Below are 20,829 nucleotides of genomic sequence, written 5' to 3' on the forward strand. Positions count from 1 at the left end.
CTCCGCCTTGGACGTCACCTTGACTGGCTCTACCTCGGACATCGCTCCCCCTTCCTACTCCAGTCCTTGCTCCACTGACAATGTCCCTCTGCCTCCCTGCCACACTGAGGACATTGCTCCTACCCCCTGCTTCGTGCCGTACGTTGCTCCCCTTTCTTGCTACGCGAAGAGCATCACTCCATCCTCTTGCTTGTTAGAGAACGTTTCTGCCCCCTCTGGCCCTACGGTGGATGTCTCTTCCCTCTTTGGCTTTGTGGAGGTTGTCGCTCTCTGATATATATATAACCCTCTGGTTCCACCTTGAACTTTGCCCCGCTCGCTGGCTTCGTGGTGTCCATTGCGCTGCACTCAAGCGCTGCCTTGGATGTCGCAACAAGGTTAATGAGCACAAGCATTTAAGTCATGCACCTCACTTATTATCTTGCAATAGTCTTTTGTTGTCACTATGTGCTTCCTAGTCCATGCATGTCTTTTGGCCTTGAAACCATAGTTCATGTTTTGGTGTCTAAATTTGCAGTCTGTACTGTTTCTTGTTAAAATTGAAATCTGCACTTGCATCTTGACACCTGAAGTCAACTAATTATCAACTAATCAACTACTTTATTCAAACGTAGTTTACACATTATTAAACGTAGTATACACATTATTCAAACGTAGTGCATGTTGTTTTCGCCCAACATGATTAATTTTTCACATGCAAAATTTTTCACATGGGCATGCCATTGCATTGCCACCCACAGCTCCAGGATCCCCAGTTCCCTCCTGGGCTCAGGTTACTGGGTCTGTGTATTTCGTCCAGTTCTCCACTTTCCTCCCTTCTCCCAAAACACAAGAATGTCAGCCCCTAGGTCTGAAATGTATTGCATTTTATTTTATTTTTTTTAATCGATGCATGGTCCAAATGTTACAACTTAATAATCAAACTTTAGCATCGAATGTATTTTCTCTGTAAGGTAAATGAAATCACGGAACACTGACCATCGATCTATGCGTATAAAACTTAGTCGCTATCCGTCGCGAGCGCTTGAGGACTCACGCGTGTGCTAAACGACGCACTTCTCTAGCGCGAGGTAAACCGACGCCCTTCTCTAACAAACGGTCCCACCACGCTATTGCACGTGCGTGGAGGTGGAGCGAGAATGAGCGCCGCCTTTTTTTTTTTTTTTTTTTTTTTTTTTTTTTAATCTTATCAGACACACAGCGCCGCTGCTCGAGCGCTCCGGTGCGTCTTCTCTTCCGCTCGCGCACTGGCTCTCAGTTTAAACCGCTCGCGTTGAGTCTCGCGCGCCCTGAGTCTCCGTCCTCGCGGAGGAACGGGCTAACCGAAAACAGCCCGGGATCGTTTGTTATTTATTATAATTTAAAAAATCTTCTCTGTTCTTCACACCTGCCTTTTTTTTAGGAGAGAGAGAGATACAAATAGAAAGATAGATAAATAAATAGAGAGAGAGAGAGAGAGAGAGAGAGAGAGAGAGAGAGAGAGAGCGCGCTTTAACGGACCTGAGGTGACACACACTTTGAATTAGAACTCCGAGGAGGAACCGATTGAAGTTGTACTGTCTCCGTCTGTCTCAGGCTCGTGACCCTGTGGGACGTTATTTATTTATTTATATATATTTGATCACTGTTAAAATGGGACCGGTTCTTGTCTTCTTCGTCCTCTGCGCGAGTCTCGCTGTCCCGCATCTTGCGAAAGGTAAGGCGCAAATCCGCACTCTTCTTCCTCAGCTCGCGCTCAAGCTTGTGCTTTCCGTTAACCGCACGCGGTATGAATGTTAATGTCACTCACTGTAGCACCAAAATTGTGCGAGTTCAACCATTTCAGCGAAACATTCCTGCGCGCGCTGTTTCATACTGGAATTTATTGCAATTTCCAACAGACACTACGTGTACCCGCGGTGCCACAAAAAAAAAAAAAAAAAAAAAAAAAGCTGTGAGGTGTGTTTTTGGAGACGATTTCATCATTGCAAAACATTCAATGTGCTGCTGTGAGGTTTCGCATTTTACCAGGATACGGATGATGCTCCGTTCTGTTAAAGGCAGCGCGCGCGTGCCCCTCTAAATTCACCCATTCGTTTACACTTTGCACGGAAGAAATCAAACACTGCTGAGGGACTTCATTTCCGCTGGATGTGGGACAGTCATGTTTTCGACGCTGGGACTGCGCGCGCTCTCCTGCGCTGCAAACGTCTCTCAGTGAAGTTGCATCCTGACTTCCGTTATAACCTACAACTGCAATACTTTTCAGTAGTAGTGCATGAATGCATCCGTTCATTTATTCACGCACTAACCCATTCATTCATTCATTCATTCATCTATTTTTCATTTATTTCCTTCCTTGCATTAACATGACAGCTTTATTTATTTATTTATTTGTCTCTAAAACTGACGTCAGCTTTCTGGTTTATGATAGGTTAGACTTACTTATATATAAACATATTTACATCTAGTTTACATGTAGTGCAGGGTTCTCAAAAACTTACTAATGGCTAAGAGATATCCTTTTAAACCAAATACTTTAATATTTGTCCTGCAGATCCAATGTTATGGCAGATGATGCCATTCTTTTTTCCAAACGCAAAGTTGAAAGCAGATACCATGATATACTGAAGACTTAATCGAAGCTTGTATGGGTATCATGAATTTTTCAAGCCTCCTTTCACCTCCAGTGCATTAGAAATCATTAGACGTGTTTCAAAGTAAATGTTAAATTATGCATAAATACAATCCATCAATCAATTGCAAGTACTACTCAGTGTATTCTTATGTTATATTTTGGATCTGTATTTGAAGAGACCGGAACATAAGCAGGACTGCTGTTAACATTTCTGTGCCTGCTAATCAGCTGGTTTGTTAGTCCTTTTAATTTCCTCATGATACTTTTTTTTTCTGTGCGGAAATCTGCCGCTGCCATGTTTCTCTCAAGTGACAGAGATGCTCTTGCAGTGGAACACTGGCAGCACTTGAGTATTTGCCAAATTAGTTTTTCCCCACTTTTTTTTTTTTTTTTAATTTCCCAGCTTTGCAACGTTGACACATCACTGATTCTAAAACTCGCCCACCTTCCCCAGGCTGCCAGTGCTAGGAGTTATAATTATGAGAGAACTTGGCCCCCAGGCTGCTCATGTCTTTGTCGCTTGGAGCTCACTCTTTCTAAGCATAATGAATTTTGAGCATATGATAGCCTGAGATGAACTTATTTCTGTGGTCTGGGAGAAGAAGTGAAACAGGCAGTGAATGTTCTTCAATTAACTGCAGGATATCCGAAGATATCAAATGAACTGACATGATAGTGAGCTGTGTTAAGTGGCACAATATCATATCACTGTCTAGACTCACAAACAGTCTCAAGGCTAATTAACTGCCCCATCCACCAAAACCAGTATAACCAAGACCACAGTACTTGTGTAGTACTATACACCAGCTTCCCAGTTTCTTACATAAAATAACCAAGAGCTTCATTTTAATGTTTTAAGTTAGTATGGAAACATTATTATTATGTTTATTTTCCATATTTTCCATGTATTCCTGGTAGTTTGAGTCAATCACTGACAAAATTCATCCATTAAAGTTTTTGTTATCTGTAGTAATGTAGTTACGTGTGTTCTCCGTATTCTTGCTATTCTTTAGTAAAAACTTCTTTCCTCAGTTTCGTGAGTAGGTTTGAGGAAGGAACTTTTATTTGGAGAAAGCTTAGTGGAAAGATTAAAAAAAAAATTGTGTAAATCCATTTCTAGATTACTCGCACTTTATCCTAATTACCTCCGTGTAATTCAGTACAAGTGATGTGAATCTGGCTTTTGGATCACAGCTAATGAAAGCCTACTTGAATAAAAAGACGCAGCTGCTGTCGCTTTCTCTGCCATTTGGGTGTGTAAGGAAGTTCGAAGTTTATTCAGCTGCAAAAAGGGACTTCTTTTTTCAACTTTACCAGACTATCAGAACCATGTCGGATGTGTCATTTTTGTACTGAATATGAAGATTAAAGCTGATTACGGCAATGATCTTCCCTCTTGCGCCCTCTGTATTAACAAGTCCAGCGCCCCCAGTCCTGTTATTGACGCTCACAACATAGCAACTGTTGGCTTGAACAAATAGATTCCTCCCTAACATTTTAAGATAGAGCTTACTACATTGGTTGCTTTAGCACATGCCATTATGCAATATATCCAGAGCTCAGCTTGCTGTCTGTGCTGGTGATTCAATTGCATTGTGTTGGCTCACCAGATGCTTGAGGCAGACCATGAAATAACAATGCGTGATGACAAGAGATGCTTTGTTCAGAAAAACCTATTGGTGAATGGTAATTAGGCTAGCATTCTGAGCCAAACCATATAAACAGTGTCATGGTTGAAGGATGTTGGATTTGACTTCCCACAATGTTGTGGCAGCATGTCAGGAGCTTGAATCTGATATTTAGAACACAAATTTGATATTAAATAAGATAAAACTTGAACTACAAGTCATTTATCCCAGCAATTTGCAATCTTCACACACTTCTAAACTAATATGACAGAACCTGTAATAATAAAAGTGTTCAGTTTCAATGCTATAACATGTTCTCCCCATGATTTGGGGGTTTCCTCCCCCAGTCCAAAGACTCCAGTTTCCTCCCCCAGTCCAAAGACATTCATTGTAGGCTGACATTTCCAAGTTGTCCGTAGTGTGTGTGTGTGTGTGTGTGTGTGTGTGTGTGTGTGTGTGTGTGTGTGTGTGTGTGTGTGATTGTCCCCTGTGATAGGCTCCAGGCTCCCTGTGACCCTGTATAGGATAAGCGGTATGGAAAATGGATGGACGGACTCTCTAATATGATATAGTGTAATTTCTACGTTACAGGCTACATGAACAGCGCTTCCTTTCAGAGTAGAGTTAAGTGCCCACAGCGAAGATTTAATATCAAAATTGCACACATTTGTATTCAGACCTCAGACATAACTACAGATTATTCAGATAGTTGTGCAAGCCTTGGACATGCCTCAGTTACAGCTGATTGTGTCCTCAGAATTTCTTGCACAATATCAGCGAGTACAGCGCCACTGACTGACAGTTTAGTGTAACCGTAATATGTCACAATGTATGTTTTGGACTGTAAATATGCTTAAAAAACTACATTATTGACGATTTGAGATCAGTAACAAACATGTAAATATGACTATGAATTAATTAATAGTATTGATTAAATTTCACAAAAAGGCTTTTTAAATGGAGGACAGCAGTATCTTAAACAAAGCAATTTCATACCTTGACCAATTTACTTATAGATGAAATTATAAACAACATGTCAATATATTGGCAATATGCCAGATTCCTATTAGGTGGTTGTTTCAGTGCTTTCTATTTTCTCATTCACATATCATATTCTCATTCATCCTATTAGTATTGTTTAATTTTCATTTTTAAATTGTCTGCTGCTTTTGTTTTACATTGTATTAGATTTGACAGCAAAGAACAATAAAACTCTTCTTCAGTCTGCATTTTCTGTCATTGATTTATCTATCCCAAACTGCTTTTGAAAAACCCAGTCTCAGATGCTTCTACAGAAGAAAAATCGGGCATACTCAGAGGTATGAACTACACACAGGTGATTTGCATAATCTGAATTTGGAGCCCTGAAATATCTACTTAACATAACCCAGCTCTAAATACACATAAATATTGGCAGAACTTTTGGACTTAAGTGACCAACTCTGAATATGGCCCTTAACAACGTACAATGATTCCACATTTTGAAAATGAAAACAGTTCCAATGACACAGGTCATTAAATGTCATATCTAGTTCTAGCGTTTCCTTGTATTGAAGCCAAAGCACAAAGCAAAACAATTTAAATTTTTCATAATGACCTCTCCCTCTGAGCGCCATTGACTTTGCCTTATTTTTCCTTTTTCTTCATATTTCCTGGGGTATGATTGTGGTATTCACCATCTGGCCTCAGGCTGTTTAATTTTATTAGTACTAAAGGGTTTTGACAGGACAGTCTATGGTTGTCATTTTGTTCCCATTTCTATGAAGTGCAAAACCAGGTCTTGTCTGAATTTTATGAGACCACAAAGGAGCTAGAATTGAAGAGTGCTCGGTTCATTTTGGTGGACAGGATGTGCTATGGTGGCATCTGAAAATGCCACAGAGATAAACTACATAGAGTTTCTTTAATAATAGTGAACTTTATCGTATGCAGGGAACAAGGGTCAGACAGACCTTTCTAGCTGGGAAGAGTGTAGAGTTTGTCCCAATGTGATAACTCACTGCAAGAAAATATTATAGTCAGTAATATATATCTCTGTGTGTCTTCATCTGGGTAAACAGAAGACTTGGCAGTGTTGAATCAACAGTGCTTCATTATGTTATTCTAAGAGTTCGGAGAGTTTCTAAGTTGAAAATAAGACTTATTTTGGATGTTGTAGAAAAGCAGATTTCAAGCACAGTACTGTATATCCAAATGACACCATAGTGTATGATACAGTACATGATTGCTATTATAGGAGATATAAGATAAAAGTACTCACTTTTCACATGACATTACAGTATGAGTGTTATTGCCAATATAACAATTTATTTATGTGGAAGTATAAATTTCTCTGGACTGCTGAACAACATATTAAGTTAGATATTAATGTAGTTATGAATTACTGGTTTCTTAACCACAGGTTGTCTGGTTTTACATCTTTGCAGTATTAAACTTGGGTTGTTCCTACCTAAATTGTGGATGGTGTCTATGCACATTATTAATTTATGCAATTTACTAAGCATTTACTAAGTCCCATCAGGAATGGCAATTGTCTGTGCAAATTAGAAAACCCAAAAACCATGTATTATATTTGTTCAAGTTGAAGTTCATTGCTGTTGTAGTTGATTGTGCTCTTCTGGAAGTCTTTTACAGATGTGAAATCACAGTATCCTATCAGGACCAGCACATGCAAAAACCCTAATTTATATATTGTTCCCTCCCTCTACTTTGCACACAGTGTCATTCATGCTATTATACTCTGTAAATCAGTCACAACATGGCACCATTTTATTCATACCATTTATCTTATTGCACACATTACATAATATATATATATATATATATATATATATATATATATATATATATATATATATATATATATATATATATATATATATATATATATAATTTTATTTATTTTTTTATTTATTTTTTCAAAAGTCCCTTATAAGTTCCTAGTGTGAATTATGAGTTCATGAAGAAGAGGGGCTGTCACTGTTTTTTTAAATTGTGTGGTTGTTCCATTTGTCATTGGTGTTAGTCAGTTAAACTAGTATTGCTAACTTAGCTACTTTGTCATTTTCTTTATTCATTAGCCCCCCTTAGCAAATCAATATATCAGCCAATATATTTTCTTTTTGATTTCTTTTTTTTTCATCAAAGGTTCGATTCCATCACATCTAAAAACCTGTTCCTGGGCGAACACTAGGACCTGGGGGAGGCTGCTGTACGCGCTACACACACACTGGCTACAGACCTACTGTATTTGTCCGCATGTTTTTTGGTTGACAGACACACATCCAGCGGCCCCATCGGCGGACCTCCAGACAGTAATCACGTTTACTTAGTGACTTTTTGAGCAGATGCTAGCAACTATCCTGGACTCAACACAGCTCTCCAGCTCATATATGAGTTGAGAGAGCAGATTTGGTTAACTCGCCACCAGTGTGTAAAGACTGTTTAAGTTGCACTTGCACAAGCCAATGTTCCCAATGACCAATTACTAATCACCATTGTTTCCCAACAACCAATCAATGATCACCATTGTTCCTAATGATTAATCACTGACCCCCTTTGTTTCCCAAAGACTAAACACTGATCACTATTGTTCACGGCAACTGATCTTAACTATACTTGCAAATAATAAAAGCTAGTTATTTCATCCGTAACCCATTCCTTCATGTCTGCTTTCTGTCTGCTAACTGCCACTGCTGCATTTGATCTGCATTCTTGATAGAAATTACTGTATTTTGTAAATATGTAAATAGTTAGTAGTAGTGCCTTCAGAAATTCTGACTTCTTTACGTACCATGTTTTGATAATGGACATTAATTCAATAAATATGCAGATTAGTCTATGACATTTTCTGCTGATGTTTTGATCAATATTCTAGGGATTTTTGACCTTGCATTAGCTAATTTCCCCTGAAAATAATTGGCAATACCGAGTTTAACATCTGAAGGTAAATAAATTTTGTCAAAGTAAACTATAAATGTGTTGAAAGATGGCAAGATTAAAATACGATCAGCTCAAGAAACAAGCTTTGCTACAACGAAAAAAAAGGAGAAAGAATATTGTGACATGATGTCAGCAGACTGACAATCCAGGAAAAAAACTGAAACACCATAACCCTACACAAAATAACAAAACAAAGGGGTCTGCTTGGCAACTCCCTACTGAATCTCTATCAATGTTTTATGGCAGAGAACCGAGAAGTGGTGTTTTGTACCATTTTCTTTAGGAAGAGGTCCTTTTTGGGTTGTAGCCCCAGGTGAACGTGACACAGAAATCTGCCAGTGTAAAACATGATGGCAGACAAACTACAGACTCACAGATTCTAAAAACTTTGATGCAATGGTTAAAACACTTGCATTGTATAGAAAATGTGACTGCACAACCTACATACTTACTAAACCAGAATCAAAGACAGAAATAACTAAATCACAGTGCCGCCTATACGTACAAGAATAATCACACCAAGTTAGGTGAAGAGAAAAATCTTTTGGTTAAAAACTACAGTAACTACCACCAGATAATCTGAGAAAAGTTAAGTTCCGCAGATTGTTTTATGCACACAGCTTTCAGTGGAAATTGAAATCCAAGCTGTGTGTTTGTTGGGTCACATAAGTAAGTGGCTCCACACAGCCCTCTATGTGAAGGATAAGCCTCCCATTTTATTCTGCACCATCTCCCCAAACAGAAGCCCTGGTTCTGCAGCAATTCAGGCAAACCTTATGCTAGAAATGGTGAAATTACAGATTCCTGAGGCCTGGCCACTCAATACACACAGGAAAGGAATTAATACCTGATCAATAGAGAATCCTGTACAAAAGCTTCTACAACACTACACAGAAAAGGAGCTCAAGATAGGGTAGGAACTAACCTGAAAATGATGGCTGATACATAGGTCAGGAGTTGTGATGAAGCTGTTCTATGCAACTGGCCAGGATATTTTGAACAGAAAAGGATGGATTTACACTTTCAGTATCTTTACAGAATATAGGGGACCAAGAACACCCACCAAGTTGTCAGCATAATAGCTGTAACACCAGTGACTATGCATCATTAGCACCAATGAGCCTTTACAAAATGTTCAGACTTTAAGTTAATAAAAAAGTTTTTGGTTTTAGTGTGTGTGTGTGTGTGTGTGTGTGTGTGTGTGTGTGTGTGTGTGTGTGTGTGTGTGTGTGTTTTGTTATTGATTTGGCATGGCATAGTTTAGTACAAACAGAGGTTGTACAGGCAGATTAAGGATGCCAACTCTTACATAGAGCAGCATGACTTTGAAAAACAGCAGACATATATAGATCTATCAATACAGGGATAATAAAGGAAAGAAAACACAAGCCCTCAAATAGAGAATAGAAATATCAGTGCTGTAGTCAGAAGGAAACTGACTTGGCACAAAGAGACTTTAAGAGCGACAGTGCTGATCCCAATATCAACTCCAGACAGTGAACATGAAGGTGAATGTGTCTAGAGGTCAGTAAATATAATCTAGGATAAAAACAGCAAAAGTAAGTCTTTCAAAATATGGTTTATCATGTTTTTTTTTTTCCTCTTGAAACTAGTGGAGGTGGAGTTCTTGAATGACCAGGATCCTAATCGACCTGGGGCACTGAATCTCATCTCCGTGGTCAATGGTGTGTTGTGAATTACAGTGAACACACATATCCTGGCTTCATATTGGCAGTAGAAAGAGAACATAAAATTTGTGCGCAGGAAAGGTGTGAACAAGTTTTTCTGGCCAAGTGGAAGAAAGGATGTTAACATTTGTGCATGCTGATAGCCAGATTGTTTGTCTAATACCAGAACCACTCACAGTGAAGTTTTTTTTAACTTGTCAGAGGATATACAGTGGTGTCTAGTTGAAATAGTCACTGGATTTGGGCCACTGAAGCATACAGTAACAGTCAGAATGGTGACATACTATATACATTTCACACATCGGTTTAATGAAATGGGATATAGTGTATGGAATATTTTTCAGTTTGCACTTGGTATAATGGCATAAAGTAAAATGTGACAAATAACTGAACTTAAAATATACATTTACAGCATTTGGGAGACTCCCTTATCCAGAGCAACTTACATTTATCTCATTTTATACAACTGAGCAGTTGAGAGTTTAGCCTTTTTCAAGGGGCCAGCAGTGGCAGCTTGGCAGAGTTGGAATTTGAACTCACAACCTTCTAATCAGAAGTCCAATGTCTTAACCAGTGAGCTACCATTGCATTAGTGAAAGAAATTCTACAGTGAATTCCACAGTGATAAAATATAAATGTCAATTTTAAATCTGTTTAATTAATAAACATTTTTTAAATGTGTGGTATGTGCGGTTTAAAATCCAACTGAATTTTCCTGTACAGCAGCAGTAGCTGTTAAGCTTTAAGCTTGACCAAAAAGAGAAATGCTGTAATTTGTGTGAATTAAGTAATTAATGAAGCCTTGAGAAGGGGAAAATAGAATACCAAATCTGAGCATTTTCTACACTAAAAACACCTTATTCTGAGAATGACCCATCTGTATTTGTATACATGTTATTTATAAACAGGCTTGGGACAGAATACATGTGATGGTGTAATCAGGACACAAAAAACGGGTAACTATAATCTGTTAACAAAAAAACTAAGTAATCAGATTTCAGGTACATTTTGTAAAATGGTAAATGGTCTGCACTTATATGGCACTTTTTTAACCTTAGCACTTCTACAAAGCACTTTACACTGTGTCTCATTCACCCATTCACACACACACTCACACACCAATGGTAGCAGAGCTGCCATGCAAGATGCTAGCTTGCCATCGGGAGCAACTTTGGGTTCAGTGTCTTGCCCGAGGACACCTCAGCATGTGGAGTCATGCTGAGTCAGAAATCGAACCGCCAACCCTACGATTAGTGGATAACCCGCTCTACCACCTGAGCCATTGTAAAATATGGGAATACTGTCAAGATTACATTTTTTTTTTCATTTATGCTCAAAGAAATGAATCTTTTGACATCACACAATATAATAGCTGCTTGATTATAGTTCTGGTCTATCTTTCCAGTCGTGGCTCACATAAGAAACCTCCTGGTGCATGCGCAAATAAAGCTTGTGCATTGTTAATTTGGTAGAAATGAACACGAATTGTTCTCTGAATTGGTTTGTTATGGTGACCGTACATCCTCTTTTTCCTGGACATTTTGTTCTGACCTTAAAAAAGCATCTAAATTTAAGAAAATGTCCAGGATTCGGCTTTAGTTTCATTATGATGTGCTTATGGTTTAATGTTATTTTATTCCATGGACATTCAAAAAAATGTAGTAAAAAAATGTAAAACGTGGGCAGAATCAAAGAAAAATCTACTTTATTTCTTTATATACGCTGTGAAAATGATTTCTGGTTTTGTGTATATCTCATAATAAATTATGTCAGGAATTACAACACAATCTAAGATAAATCAAAGGCAACGTGAGTAAACACAAAATACAGTTTATAAATGATAATGTTATTTATTGAAGCAAAAAAGTTATCCCCAATACTAACCGGCCCTGTGTGAAAATATATTTGCCCCCGTAGTTACTAATTCCCCAAATCTATGAAACTGAATTCATAATGGGGTTCAACTTGACTAGACACAACCAGGCCTGATTACTGCAAACCCTGTTCAATCAAATCAACACTTAAATAGAACTTTTTCAACAGCATGAATTTGGTTAAAAGGTCTTACCCAGTAACACACTATGCCAAAATTGAAAGAAATTCCTGAAATGTTGTGGAAGAAGGTGATTCAAATAAATTATTCTGGGCTATTAAGCTATTGCAAAGGCTCTGGGACTCCAAAGCACCACAGTGAGAGCCATTATCTCCAAATGGAAAAACTCAGCACAGTAGTGAACCTTCTCAGAAGTGGACGACCTTTCAAAATTCCTCCATGAGTACAGCAACGACTCATCCAGGAAGTCACAAAAGAGCCAAGGACAACATCAAATTACCTACAGGCCTCTCTTGCATCAGTAAAAGTCACTGTTCATGACTCCACTATCAGAAAGACACTGGGCAAAAATGGCATGCATGGAAGTGGTGAAAACCACTGTTAACCCAGAAGAACATTAAAGCTCATGTGAATTTTGCGAAAACACTCCTTGATGATCCTCAAACATTTTGGGAGAATGTTCTGTGGACTGATGAGTCGAAAGTGGAACTGTTTGGATGACAGGGGTCCCATTACATCTGGCGTAAACCAAACACAGAATTCCACAAAAAGAACATCATACCTACGATCAGGCATGGTGGTGTAGGTGTGAGGGTGTGGGGATGCTTTGCTGCTTTGGGGCCTGGGCAACTTGCAACTTGAGGGAAACTCTGATCTTTACCAGAAGATCCTAAAGGAGAATGTCCGGACTTCAGTCCATAAGTTGAAACTCAAGTGCAACTGGATTATGCAGCAAGACAATGATCCAAAGCATAAGAGTAAGTCCTAGTCCTAGAAGTAAGTGAAAGACTGATCTCCAGTTATTGGAAATGTTTGATTGCAGTTATTGCTGCTAAACGTGGCACAGCCAGATTTTAAGTTTGAGGGTGCAATTAGTTTTTCACATGGATGATAGGTGTTGGACATTTTTTGCTTCAATAATAATAAAAAAACAACTGTATTGTGTGTTTACTCAGGTTGCCTTTGTGTTATGTTGGATTTCATTTGAAGATTTAAAATGATTTAGTATGAGACTTAGTATGAGATTTAGTATGGCATTGTTTTTGGTGCCCGGTGGCCTGGTTAGAGTATTTCAGAAACTGATGATCTGAGATTTTCGTATACAACAGTCTCTAGACCTTACACAGAATGGTACAGAAAACAAACAAACAAAAAATCAGGTGAGTGACACTGCAGGCAGAAATGCCATTTTGATGTGAGATTAGTAAGAGGAGAATGGCCAAAGTGGTTCAAGCTGTTGTGAATGGGTGTGTGATGGTGACCTACGATGGGTTGAGTCCCCCATCTTGAGCCCTGAGTCCCCTGGGATAGGCTTCAGGCTCCCACGACCCTGTGTAGGGTAAGAGGTACACAAAATGGACGGATGGATGGATGGTTCAAACTGGCAGAAAGTTTACAGTAACTCTAATACTCACTCTTTACACCTGTGGTGAGCAGAAAAGCATCTCAGAATGCGCATCACTCCAAACTATGAGGCAGATGAGCTACAAAAACAGAAGACCACATCTGGTTCTACTCCTGTCAGACAAGAACAGGAATCTGAGGCTATTATGGGCACAGGTTCACCAAAACTGGACAGTTGAAGAAACAAACAAACAAACAAACAAAAACAAAATAGGCGATGTTTTCCAATCTTTAAATGTCCATAATTGCATGAATGATCAGGTGTTCCTCTTAAAGTGGTCAGGGAGTATACATTAGCAAAATAATCTGAAAAAACATTTATTTCATGACTGCCTACTATTAGATCATAGTAATTAGGTTTTGTTTTTTTTTTCAGCTGTTTTAGAGTGAGAAACTTAAAAGGTTTGGTTAATTGTGTCATAGTGTTATACCCAAATCATCAATTCCACTTTGACCTAGTCATCTGTCACACTTCTTTGTGAGCACCCTGAATTGCAAATGTCCCATTTCTGACTTGCAGATTGTATTGCAAATTGACCTGCAAATATTTAAATGCTGTTTCATACTTGGCTTGTGCTGTTCAGTTGTCACTTAATATTGCAGTGTTGAATTTTATAAAATGCCACATTTTCAGAACTATTTTACCTCTGGGCTATTATAGTAATGCAATAAAAGCTACTTTCTTTTTTAGTAGAAACTTTTCTGCACGTATTTTATACCATACAATTCATAATATAAATTGTGCTTCCACTGGTGAAGTAGCTAAATGCAGAAAATAAAGAAAAACTCTTCTGAGTTCAGGTCCCTGTTGGGTGCAGAGTTTCATATTATTGTGAAATATTTTGCTCTACTCCTCTTAGAGTTTTTAGAGAGCACGGGTCCTATACAATTTACATTGTGATTGTGTTAGCATGACCTTTATGCTTTAATGCTTTTGGGAAAACATCAGAGATCACACTGACATTCTCACCATCCATCTAGTTGACCTTAACACCTCACTAATCTTATGGCTCTGGGTTTAGATAGACTGTTGAATCATTTGAAAAAGTCCCATGAGGAACAGCAGGAGAGAGTGTTCCTGAGAAAAGGCTTGCATATTTAACACAGCCACCCCATATTTTTTAGGTTAGCTATTTCATTAAATAGTAAACTTTAAATAGTTTTGTGAACTTACAACAGTTTGGTTTAGAGTGCTGTAGTAAAAGATTGGTTTATTTTTTTTGCTTCTGCCATTTGTTTTTGTTGTGGGGTTGTAATTAAAGATTATAATAATTAGAGACTATGCACACTTTGAAAGTGCCATAGCAGTAAAGTGTCTGCCCAAGAACAAATTGCTCATGCAGTGAAATAAAAGCTTACCACATTAAGCATCAGAAGACAATGCCTGTTCTTGCTATTTAGGCTTAATTTGTATGAAATGCCTTGGATTTTTTGTAATTGTGAGATCTCTCTCTCTCTCTCTCTCTCTCTCTCTCTCTCTCTCTCTCTCTCTCTCTCTCTCTCTCTCTCTCTCTCTCTCTCTCTCTCTGTGTCTAATAAAAACTCCCCACTCATGGGGTGATCTACATCCATCCATGGTTCGAAGTCTTGGGAGCAAAATTTGCCATGCTTTCTTGGTGGGAGTGATAGCATTACTCTCTTCTGTCAATCACAGTGACACTAGCCAATCATGGGCAACTATGAGCTTGTGTATGAGGAAGAGGGTAAATAGCGCTTTCCTCTCACTGTGTTACTCTGCCATGTAAGCCTGCGCAGTGGTTGGCTGAACTTGTCTTTCAGACAACATGTCTGAAAGAGAAAAAAACAACAAATAATTGTGTGCTGCATTTGACGTACATCAGAAGTGGGAGCTCGGAAGGATGTCCTTTCCGATGATCATTCATTCAAGCTACAAAGTGGTTTGTCTTTTGTCTGGAACTCAGTTGGGGTGAACCATCTTATTGCACGTTCCAGAGTAGGAATTCTAAGTTGAGGGGAGCGTTTTATTTGTTTGTTTCCCTTGGTCGAAGGTCAGTAATTACAGCATTAGTCTTCACAATCCCCAACTAGTTAAGGGAGAACTGGGTAGGAATTGGCAAGTAACCAAAGTGGGGAGATAATCAAGCAATATAATTAAGCAATATGTAAGACATGATTTTTCATAGTGTAGATTAAAACTTATAGCATATAGATCTTCTTACTGAGTAGAACAATATGGTCTGTTCTCTTTTTCACTGATAAAAAGCATAAAATGGAAGGTTTTCCATGCCCTTGAAGATGCTAATGACTGGGATTTAGGAGAAGGCTGCTTATCTGGTGGTGTTTGAGATGGCTCTGACTTCAGTGCAGTTTGGTTCTCGTAGGCAGATCTAAAGTCGACTCAGCCCTTACTGATCTGTGTAGCTGGATATACGCCTCAGCTCTCAGGTTTACGATCTGCTCCATGCCAATCTGCAGAATGTTACATATTGTAAAAAAACAGTCTGACTTTTCTCAGAAAAGGATTGCAAAGTATTCATCATATAGATACATTATTTTTCTACCATTGTTAATCTGAACATTTTTAATACTGAGTTAAAAACTCACTTCACAAAGAAACAGATTTCCGTTTTTCTGTCTCTCATGCCTGTGTGTGTGTGTGTGGGTGTGTGTGTGTGTGTGTGTGTGTGTGTGCGACTGATTGAAATCTCAGCTTCTTGGTCTGTACCGCTGCCTCATCAGCCAGAGTTCACAGCAGGACACGGTTAGGTTGTTAAGTGTATTAGACACACGCAATATCCCAGCATTCAGCTCTGCCTGTCTCAGCCCATGCTTGTCCACATCAACCTGTGGCCTGTTAACAGCACTCACCGTGCTTTGTTAACTCTAAGTTAATTTACGGTTTACTTGGCAATCAGATGGATGTGTGTGTGTGTGCGTGTGTGTGTGTGGAATGGTATTGAGCATAAGCAAGAGAATGTATCTGTCTCTGCACACTCAGGAACTTCCTCTATGAAAGGTGAGCAGATGTGGAGGAGCTCGTTACAGGCTGCTGGGTCTGCCAAAGTCAAAAAGCTTTGAGAGCTAGCTAACCCAGAAATGTCATCTGATGAATAAGGACTTCTTTGCGAGTTGGGGAAAGTCTCTGAAACTTTTCCATGCAACTTTGAGAGCCTCCAGAGTCCGTGAGATATTCTCCACCCACCCACTCACTCCTACCTATGAGTATAACACATTCCCCGCCTGTTTGCTGACAGCTTCACTTCTGTTTGGAGCCTCCAGTGATATCACTGTTAAAACACATTTGGGATAGTGATGAGCATAAAACAGACAAACCTCAGCTAGATTTTTATTTGTAGACGAGAGAACCCTGATTTGGACGACACCAAGATGCCAGTCACTCTGTGAATCGCAACTCTAAATCTTACATATTTTCTGCCAAAGATCCATGATTACCATGCTTGGAGCACTTATCTCCTTGAGGAGGAAAGTTTTGGAAAATTGGACATGAGTGCACAATTTTCATAAATGCCTCACACCATCAGAAACTCAAAAACTATTTTAGGTAATTTTTGATGTTAGCTTTAATTATAGCCATTACTTTTTATTTAGAGTGTTGAAATCCTAAATGATTACACATAACTCAGTGAACTGATTACTCTTAATGATGCTTTGTTGCCTTTTGTTGCCTAGACTCCTATAGAAATTTCTTAGAGGAAAGGGCTGGATATTTCTACCTATTTGGTAAAGAAGCCACTACATTAAGCCACTGTTCCATTTTAGTTTAATGACACCTAGACTACTGTTCTGTGAACATATAGAAACAGCCATCTTTTAATTATCTTTTAACGTCAGAGTAAGGTCTCTTAAATCTAGGCCACTGTGCTTCAATGTTTGGCATGAATGAATCCCTTGATGGGTGCCCCAATATTGCAGACTCCCATCTTAATCACAAAGGCTTCTTTTCAGACAATAAGAGACATTTTTTGGTGCTCAGAACTCAGTGCATTTAGTATGCTGCATCATGTGGTATTCACTATGAAATTTATTAGAAGGATTACAGTGCAATCCCTGAGTGAAGTGAAGCGATGACTTAGAGTTTAAAGTGCAGTGGGTTGGTTTTAATACATAGGTGGATATATTTATGTTGTGAATACAGATGTGTCTGTGCATGCCATTTTGTACAGTCATTCAGTAGTAGCATGTTATTTCCTGTTACTAATCTGATTGATTTAAAGTCACAGAAATGGTCGTAGTGGCCATTTTGACCATTTGAATTTGACGGTCAGTTAATGGTCTGATGGTGCTGATAGTAGGTTTTTGGTACTTTATTAAAATAATAAACAGTAGGTTATTGTCTCAAACAGACACAAAAATGAAACAAAACTGACCACTATGACTTTTATAGAATTCTGTCCATTCAGGTGTTAGGAGTCAACATCCTGACCATACCTGAACATATTTAAATGAATTATCAATCATTAGACATATATATGTTAACTGAATTCCAATAAAGCATCTGGTTTACTTTCTTTCTGGGAAACAAGATATAGATTAATAATTGTAAGCTGAAAATCAATCAATTAGTCCTATTGATAGATTGAGGCATCAAAATAATGAAAAACTGTATGTCAAAATATCAAGATAACTTGAAATTAGGTCACAAGTTAAAACGACAAGCTATTAAGTTAAAGTAATGACATACTAAGTTGAAATAATTAGGGCTGTGACAGTAGCCATGACAACCTCTACCTGAGTGGGGTTAATGTTTCTGCCTGAGTGGGCACTATGACAAGTGCAAAGTACAACATTTTGTATACAAGTGTAATAATAATAATAACAGCCTACCATATAGGTGGAGATTTTATGTTAATACACAAATTATGCAATGATAATCAAACACCTTATATGGTGTTCTCTATTAGTTTGGAGCGGGTTTGTCAACCGTTTGATGGCAAACAAGAGAGCACAGCTGCGTCCAAAACCGCATACTTTCCTCTTATATAGTAGGTGAAATACACGTATTCCGGCTACTATATAGTAGGTGAGTATGCGGTTTTAGACGCAGCCCACGGCTTCAAGCAGTCATCTATTTGCACGTATAGCATGACAAATAATTAACTGCACTTGAAGCTTTCATAAAATTAAAAATGAAACAACCAAAACTATATACGGTACCATAACGAAGACGAACTGTATGTTGATGCATGAAATTCTGGAGGGAACGTCGGACGGCGTGGCGTGGAGGGAACGTAATGACATGTGCCGTTAATCGCTCTATGTTCTATAACATGTTAAACATGAACATGAAAGGAATATTCTAAAAGTGACTCATGTAAACACCTTAATCACAACATTGTCTTATTCAGAATAAGGTCAATAATTAGATTATTACTGTACATGTAAACGTATTCACTGTTTCACTTCAATATTCACGATTATTAAACATGATTACTCATTGACTTTGGAAACATCATGCATTTATTGAACTTTAAAAAAAACCCAAAACTTTGTATTGTATTTTTAACAGTGGATTTCCTTGAATATAATTCAACTGAAAAAAAATATGTAAAACAAAATTAAACATTATATACATAAATAATGTATCAATCTAAATATATTAGATCGCTATGCCTCTAGATGTACGTTCCTTACTTATTCGAGCTATAAAATGTTTTGCAAGCATTTTAAATATTACATGCATAAATGCATTTTGTGACAGTTTAAAATAAATAAAATGTATAAGGTAGGGAAGAGCCTGTAGATATTGGGCTCATTTTGGTTTGATTTGTAAAGCAAGTATGGCAACTATGTCAAATTGAACAAATGTCGAAAAAAAAAAAAATAGTGTGGCGAAAGGAGGCATAAAAGTGGCAGAGAGAGAGAGAGAGATATCAGTTGAAGTGTCGGTTTATTTTGCTAAGCAAAAAAAAATGATGGAGAAAGTTTATTTTTGTTTTCTCTCGAACAGGTTTGTGCTGCTGATTCCACAGCCCCGGGCAAACAGGCAAAAAGTCTTTCTTGCTCAAAAACCACTTTATTCCACATGAAAACTTTTTTTGTTCTTTAAAGTATACCTTCAGCTGTGTCAGTAATATCACTAGTGTCATCAGAACAGTGTCATCTATTGTATGAGCAGGCCAGAGAACCCATAGCTTGGAAATACACTGTATAGTGATGAGTTATGACACATCCCATTTTAATATAGTCTGAATATAGTATGTTGATTTTTGGCAAGCAATGCAGCTCTCATCCTTTAGAGTGTGACGAAAGGTTCAGCACAGCTATTGCTGAAAACTGAGGAATCAGCAGACATTGTCCTGAGGGTTTTAATACTGGTTAAGCTAATGATTTTACCTCAGCTTACCTGAGATATCAGACAGCAGTTCTTCTACGGAACAATCAATAGTCTCTTTGCACTCTCTCAAATTTCATTATATGCAGCAGTTTGTGTTTATGATGACCACCATTCAAATAATAACCTAGTGTCTTCACGTTATTATTGAGTCACACTGAGACAAGTGTAAGACTGTACAAGTCTCAGGGGGCAAGTTCAACCTAGGGTTGTTAAGAGCAATTTGTTAAGAGACATCCAATGTTATTCATTACAGCAGAACCTTTGCAAAAGAAGAAAGCAGAGCTGTGAGGGAAACTGGCATCAGAAATAGAACAAAGAAGCAGTTAGTTATCTTTTGTCTTCTGAACCTCTGTGGTTTCCCTTGAAAGGCACTACAGCTTTAACTGCTTGGAGCAGTTCATGATAATTAAGGGAATCCTGGGTACTGAGAATAGCTGCTTGATATAAACGTGCTTATGAATCATTCTCATCAATATAAAAGCCCCACTTTTCACATGATTTAATATATGTATATTGTAAAATTTAATGTGGAGTTCTTAAGTCCAGGCTTCAACATTTATGCTAATACCACCATCAACACTTATAGCTGCATTGCATTCTGGAAATTTGAGTCCAACTTTTGCTGTCTCCACTACTTCTGTTTTGGATTTGTCATTAATATGACCTTAAACATGGGGGCAGGGTGCTTGGTATGTTTGTATCCTGGTTTGGGGGTTCAATTCCCACCTCTGTCCTGTGTGCACGGAGTTTCCATGTTCTCTCCATGCTTTTGGGGTAAGCTGTAGGCTGATTGGCATCTCTAAATTGTCCAAGGTGTCCCTTGCTTTGTGCCCTGAGTCCCCTGGGATAGGCTCCAGGTTCCCCAGCGACCCTGTGTAGGATAAGCAGTACAGAAAATGGATGGATGGATGGATGGGTGACCTTAAATATCACTGTAAAATGGTGAGTGAGAAAATAAGCTCTTGCTCTTTTGCTTTTAGGAGGTAACAGTGAAACCTGGCCATTATCCCTTATATATTTCACATTCCAATTAGATGTCTTTGTAACTGCACTAGCAGTGTTCCCCTGTGATGTCAGGTCAGCAGAAACGCTAAAGGTCTTAAAGGAATAAAGAAAATGCAGCATCGACCAACAAATTAGCACCAGAATCGCAATACACATCGCAAATATGGAAAAATATA

General features: G+C 38.3%; 1 protein-coding gene across 3 annotated transcripts in view; it reads left to right on the forward strand.

Annotated features, from left to right (window-relative positions):
• Positions 1-1,191: 1,191 nt before the first annotated feature.
• Positions 1,192-20,829, forward strand: part of edil3a (EGF-like repeats and discoidin I-like domains 3a) — a 190,128-nt gene continuing 170,490 nt past the window's right edge. For all 3 annotated transcript variants that reach the window (XM_017452570.3, XM_017452571.3, XM_047149971.2), the window contains exon 1: positions 1,192-1,696. In XM_017452570.3, coding sequence (XP_017308059.1) covers positions 1,633-1,696 — 64 coding nt within the window. In that variant the 5' untranslated portion in view covers positions 1,192-1,632. The remainder of the gene's footprint in view (positions 1,697-20,829) is intronic.

Source organism: Ictalurus punctatus, chromosome 22 (assembly GCF_001660625.3).
Source record: "Ictalurus punctatus breed USDA103 chromosome 22, Coco_2.0, whole genome shotgun sequence".
In the NCBI taxonomy this organism is placed as follows: Eukaryota; Metazoa; Chordata; class Actinopteri; order Siluriformes; family Ictaluridae; genus Ictalurus; species Ictalurus punctatus.